At 50.6% G+C, this 6480-nt stretch overlaps 1 protein-coding gene across 1 annotated transcript; it reads left to right on the forward strand.

Annotated features, from left to right (window-relative positions):
- Positions 1-2409: 2409 nt before the first annotated feature.
- ETH_00021285 (carbonyl reductase, putative) lies at positions 2410-4816 on the forward strand (the record flags this gene model as incomplete). Its single annotated transcript, XM_013373986.1, has 7 exons — positions 2410-2544; positions 2813-2954; positions 3120-3205; positions 3477-3614; positions 4095-4184; positions 4406-4505; positions 4698-4816. Coding segments are annotated over 7 exons (810 nt in total), but the record flags the coding sequence as incomplete, so codon positions are not given.
- Positions 4817-6480: the final 1664 nt, after the last annotated feature.

The following is a 6480-nucleotide window of genomic DNA, read 5'->3' on the forward strand; positions in this document are numbered from 1 at the left end:
CTGCTGCTGCTGCTGCTGCTGCTGCGGCTGCTGCAGCAGGGGCTGGGCAGCAACACGCAGCGGAGCTTCGGCGGGCTTCGCTGGTTTAATTAATTACGAAAAAGCAACGGTGCAGAAAAAGAAGAAAGTCCGGCGCGGACTTGCTGCCGGCGGCCCCACCCCACAGCGCCGCTGCTGCTGCGCGCTGCTGCAGCGCCGGCGCTGCTGCTGCGGCCCTCAGCCATTTCCACTTCACAGCAGCAGCAACAAAACAAACACGCAGCTTCGGAACAATCCAATGCCCATTAATTCAAAAATACCACCCGCAGCGCCGCTGCAGCAGCTGCTGCTGGCGGGGAGCTGCAGCAGCAACGCCTACCATTTTCCCCTGGGCGGAAGACGGCGGCGCTGCGGCTCTTTCCTTTCTTCCTTTTCCCTTCTTTTTAAATTCCTAAATAATCCTCGAGTGGCTGCAGAGCCCCAATCGACACTGTGCTGCAGCAGCTGCTGCTGCAGCGGCTGCGGCCGCAGCAGCAGTTGCTGCAGCAGCAGCAGCGGCTGCCGCAGCTCCAGCTGCAGCCCTGCTGCTCACCTGCATGCACCAATCGCGAAGCAAAGATGTTGTTTCCAATTGCATTTGCATTTCCTTTTTATTTTGTGCAAAATTAATTCAAAGATTCACTTTTTAATTCAGATTTTGCCTCTAGAGGTGCGGCTGCTCGCCCAGCCGCTGCAGCGGCCGCAACCAACAGCAGCAGCAGCAGCAGCTCCAGCGCACCGCTGGCGCCCCCGTAGCCATTCAGCAACAGCAGCAGCAGCAGCAGCAGCAAAATTCATTTAAAGGCAAATAGGCGAAATGGTTTAGCCCAGAGGGGCTGGGGGCCCCCCAAGTTTGTGTGTAGCAAGCACCGGGGGGCCCCATTGAAGGCTGGGGGCCCCTGCAGCAGTTTGCTGCGCTGCTGCTGCAGCTGGCAGCCCGCAGTCCCCTTTTGCTGCTCTTTTAGCAGCAAGTGGTATTATTAAAATGCTTTTATTAGTTTTAAATGACAATAATTAAAAAAAGGCTTTTAAACAATTGCAGAAAGACTCTCCTGCTCTGGCGGCTGCGGGGGCCCCCCGGCTACAGCTAAGGGGCCGAAGGGGCCCCCAAATGCTAACAAATATTTCACGGTGGCGGGGCTGCTTCTGCTACTGCTGCTGCTGTTGCTGCTGCTGCTGCTGCTGCTGCTGCTGGTGTTGAGTGGCTGGCTGTTTGGTTGTTGCTGCTGCGAGTCAGTCAAGAAGACAGGCATTTCATCTGCTGCCTCACCCTGGGTAGCCGCGGAAAGCGAGGGACTCTGCTGCATTTTGAATAATTGCTTTTTGTCTTTTTTCCGAATTTCCATTTTGGTGCTGCTGCTGCTGCTGCTGCTTTATTAGTATTGTTGGTTCCCCGGAAAGCCCCTAATAAGACTCTTCATTTGTCTTGAATTAGGGGATAATAGACTTAGAGAAAGGCTGTAGAAAAGGCCGTTTGTCTGAGGCGGTCCTTTTTGCTGCTGTATTGCTGCTGCAGCAGGGCTGCAGCAGCACAGCAGCTGCGGCTGCAGCACGCGGCTGCCGACAGACAGCATGCAGCAGCACAACGAGAGGCTGCTTCCACGCAATTATTCATGCTGCAGCATTTTAAATCATTCTAAGTTTGAAGGCATTTGAGAAGCAATTCGTATTTGCTGCTGCGTCGAGCCAAACGGGGCCTCCTTGCAGCACAGTTCACGTTTCCACCCACGCAGGCAAGACATGCGCATTTTGCAGATATTAAGGAATAATTGGAAATATATTTAATAATTTAACTCTAAGAAGTGAATCATATCTCGTAATTAGCCGCCTGCACGCATTTTCAGCGATAAGCGGGATGCACCGCGTTGCCTCCAGCGAGAGCAGCGCGTCTAGACGGTTTGCGTTTCGTTGGTGCATTTCTTCTCTTTTGGAAGTTCTTATTGATTAGTTTACTTAAATTTATTTCTCCTCCTTTCTTTTTTTCCCAGAGAAGGCGATCTTGCAGGCGTTCGAAGCCGGTTTCCAGTGCCGCTGGTGTTGGTTGCTGCAGTTGGCGAGACACTTGAACGCTGTGCTGCTGCGACGGTGAGGCGAAGGCGGAGAAACAAATAATTAAATCCTTTTCTCTTTTGCTGCTGATTATTTGCTGCGTTTTTAAATTGCCCGTCGAAGGCAAAAGGCGCTTTCGCGGGCGCGAGGCTGCACCGCATTTGGGCGCGCGGTGTCGCCGCAGCTCTCCCCCGATCGACCTGAATTTGGCTGATTAAATAGTGTGCGTCTTTCCTTTGGAGCTTTAATTCAAAATTTTCACTTTATTCCATTTTCCGTTCTTTTATTTGCCGCTTTTCCCCCCTCCCACGCTTCTTGCGCAGCAAATTCACGTTCTGCACAATGGCGCAGCGCGTTTTCATCGTCACCGGCGGCAACAAAGGCATTGGCTTCGAAACAGCGAAGAAACTTTGCCGAGATTTGAAAGGCGAGAACGCAGTTGTTGTAATTACTTCGAGAGACAAAGAAAATGGCGTTGTAAGCAGCAAAATAGACTTTAATCCGCTGCACTGTCGGTCAACAACACGCAGCTGCACACCGCGGTCTGCCGGCCCACACCTGGGGAAACCTCTGAATATTCCCGCATGCATTTTGCAGTTTTTTCGGAGTTTTTAATTCTCGAGATGAGGGTTTTCGCGGCAATTGAAAGCTGAGGGTATGCGCAGCGCGCGCGTGCTGCTGCTGGCGGCGAAATTCAAGTTTGCTGCTGCTTGCTGTTGCGTGTCTTCTGCCTGCTTCGCCGCAGCAAGCCCTCGCGAAGCTCGCTGCAGAAGGCCTCAAAGCTGAAATGGAATTGCTGGATATAACAAAGAAAGAAAGTCGGGAAAGTTTTGTGGCGGCGATAAAGAGCAAGTACGGCCACGTCGATTCGCTGGTGAACAACGCGGGTGAGCGCGCGCTGCCGATATGGCTTCAAAAGGCGGATTAAATCCCAAATTTCGTAATTTTAAGCCTTTTTTTGCAAATATAATTCCGTTTCTGTTTTATTTTTCCGCTTAATCGCGCAAAATGAGCTGCTTTCCGCCCGCTTTCCCCCCCGTTCATCTTTTCAGGTTTCGCCTTCAAGAAGGCAGCGACAGAGCCAGTCGCTGTTCAGGCCAAAGTCACCTGCGGCATCAACTACTACGCAACGAGAGACGTAAACCCTAAACCCTCAAAGCCTAAACCCTAAACCCTAGTTCACAGTAGAAGTCGCCAACTCGAAACCCTAGAGCTCAGCCGGAAGCCCAAATGCCGTTTTGCTGCTAGAGGCTACACACATTGATGTCTTTGGCCTCCCCCTCCATTTCTGGTCTTTTTTATTGACTTTTTGTTGCATTTTTGTTTATTTTTGTTTTATTTCGTTTTATTTTGCTTTATTTTGTTCTATTTTGTTCTATTTTGTTTTAATTTTGCGCAAATTGCTTCAGATCACCCTAGACATGATGGGCCTTTTCAAGCCGGGCTCCCGCATTGTCAACGTGGCTTCAGCGGCAGGCGAAATGGCTCTGCAGGAAATGTCCGCTGAGCTTCGCCACCGCCTAATGAGCAAATCTGCGAGGCAAGAGGTGGGCTTTTCGCGCGGAATCTCGAGTCAATTTCGGGGAAACTTCGAATTAAAAGAATTAAATTTATCATTCAAATCAAATAAACATCAAGTTCCCTCAATTCCGCCTTAGATCAGGGCTAAGAGAGCGTGCTGCACGCACTTCTTTGCTGGCCGCGATCACGGGCTTGTGTCTCGTTGCGTTTTCCAGTTCAAGTTCTGTTTAATTCATATCTTTCGGGTTATTTCTTTCAACTTTTTTAGAATAAATTTAAAATAAAAAACTCAAATAAATTAAGCTGCAGCTTCTTCCGTGTCGGATCGGCGCCGCCTCGGGATCTGCATTTTCGTGCAACTCTTTCATGTTTGATTTCATGAATTTCGTCTTTTTTTCTCTTCCGTTGCCATGCCACTCACCTCCTTTTTAATATTGAAAATAGAAGAAGATTCAAATTATATATGTGTATATATATAATGGTTGGTAGAAATTTTCTTTTTTCAGGATATCGACAAAGTGGTGGATGACTTCATCGTTGCATGCGAGAAGGGGCAGCAAGAGGGCTGGCCTTCGTCGACTTACGGCCTCTCCAAGGTAAGAAGTTGACTTAGTGGAATTTGAGTTGAATCCATAGCATCGACTTGTAGCAGCAGCAGTAGCAGCAGCAGCAGCAGCAGCTGGCAGCAAGGAAGCATCCAGAGCCCATCCATTTGGTTTCTTATTTACTTCTTTGCATGCTTTCCGTGAACAACGGTTCAGGGTTTAACCCGCTGCTGCTGCTGCTGCTGCTGCTGCTGCTGCTGCTGCTGCTTCAGGCTGCTGTGATCGCCCTGACTGCTGCTTGGGCCCGCAAAGCCGACCACTGCCCCTCTATGGAGGCCTGCAGGGATATGGTGATTACTTGCTGCTGCCCTGGTTAGTTTCTAGCTTCTTGCTGCAGCAGCTTGATGCAGCAGCTTGCTGCAGTAGCTTGCTGCAGCAGCGTACTCTTTCTTGAGGAGCTTTCTCCAGTCCGCAGCAACATGCGGCAGTCCGTCGTTTGCGGGACCTCAGTCACCGGGGTTTAGGGTTTAGGGTTTAGGGTTTAGGGTTTAGGGTTTGCTGCAGGGTGGTGCAAGACGGACTTGGCGGGCTGGGAGGCCCCGCCGCTGACAGCAGCAGATGGGGCCAACGTGGTGGCGCCTCTGGCCCTCAGCAGCACGAAGCAGCAGCACCACGGCAAGTTTGTCCGCAGCAAAGGCATTGTTGACCTTTCTGAAGACTGAGCGCCAGCAGCAGCAGCAGCAGCAGCAGCAGCAGCAGCAGTCGCGGGGGCGGCGGCGGCAGCCGAAGCAGCAGCACAACGGCAAGTTTGTCCGCAGAAAAGGCACTATCGACCTTTCTGAGGACTGAGCAGCAGCAGCAGCAGCAGCAGCAGCGGCGGCGGCGACAGCCGCAGCAGCAGCACCACGAGAAGGTTTGTCCGCGACGAAGGCTTCTTCGACTTCGCCAAGGACCAAGCAGCAGCAGCAACAGCAGCAGCAGCAGCAGCAGCAGCAGCCTGAACGGCTGCTGCTGTTTTTCTACCTGGCTGGACTGCGAGTGCGGAGTCCCAGGCAGCAGCGAGCAGCAACAGCTGGCTGTAGCAGAGCTGCTACAGCAGCAGCTGCTGCAGCAGCAGCTGCTGCAGCAGCTGCAGCAGCAGCAGCAGCAGCAGCAGACTTGTTGCTCCCCCGTCAGTGTTGGCGCCTTTGGACGCCAAAATGCAGTTCCAATTGCTGCAGACTTCGCCTTGGCTCTCAACAAGTGCACCCAAATTGCCCAGAAATAGCTAGCTAGCTAGCTAGCTAGCTAGCTGGCCTGCTAGCTGGCAAGATAGCTAGCTAGCTGGCTAGCTAGATAGTTGGCGAGGTAGATGGCTAGCTGGCTGGCTAGCCAGCTGGCTAGCTGCTGCGTCGCTAGTTCGCCAGTTAGCTGGATCTCATTTAGGTGGCTAGCTAGCTAGCTAGATGGCTAGCTGCTGATTTCAATGGGACGGCCATTACGGCTGCAAAGAGTGATACGGCTAGCTAGCTAGCTAGCTAGCTAGCTGTGTTACGGCTAGCCGAGACGGCTGAGTTTGTTGGGATATACAGTGGCGGTGTAGATAGCTTCCACTCCACTGTGTCGAGGGTTTAGGGTTTAGGGTTTAGGGTTTGAGAGGGTGCACGGCAGCAGCAAAAGTTGCAGCCGCGCGGGCTCTTCTGCCTCTAGACCTGTAAAGCCCTGGTTAGCTGCTTAGCTAGCCGTTAAGCTAGCTGGCTAGCTAGCTGTTTAGCTATCTGGCTAGCTAGCTGCCTGGCTAGCTGCGTGTACCCGTGGGAGGGCGTGTTAGTGCATGCGTTTGCGGAGTGTATGTACACCCGAAGGGGAATGCGCGCGGCAAAGCCCCTCAGCAGATTAAAAGCATTTATATATATTTAAATTATAAATATATTCATGTATCAAAAAAAGCAAAATTAAATATGAATGCATTTATTTAATCAAAACAAAAAGCCAGAAACGGAAATGCAACGTCGAAGAGTTCTTTTAATGGCGCCACTATGACGCAGCAGATTTGAACAGAAAAGGTTTGTTTCTAAATTTTGAGGTGTATGTGCAGCTCATTGTGGATTTTATTTCTTTTCTGTGCTGGAGAACACAAAAAGACTTTCAAATAATGAAAAAGAACCAAAAAATTCAATTTTTTGGACTTTTTGGATTCTTTTGATGAAGCTAATGGCGCCGCGTTGAGGTGTGCAGACACCTCAAAGGCCTTTTCCACTTTGCTGCCTTTTTCAGGTGTCTCGACACATAATAATAATAATTACTATTATTATTGTAAATGTTATTAAGATTACCATTTACAATTATATTATTGTTATATTGTTGC

Source organism: Eimeria tenella, genomic scaffold, assembly GCF_000499545.2.
Source record: "Eimeria tenella Houghton genomic scaffold, Eth_scaff187, whole genome shotgun sequence".
Lineage (NCBI taxonomy): Eukaryota > Apicomplexa > Conoidasida > Eucoccidiorida > Eimeriidae > Eimeria > Eimeria tenella.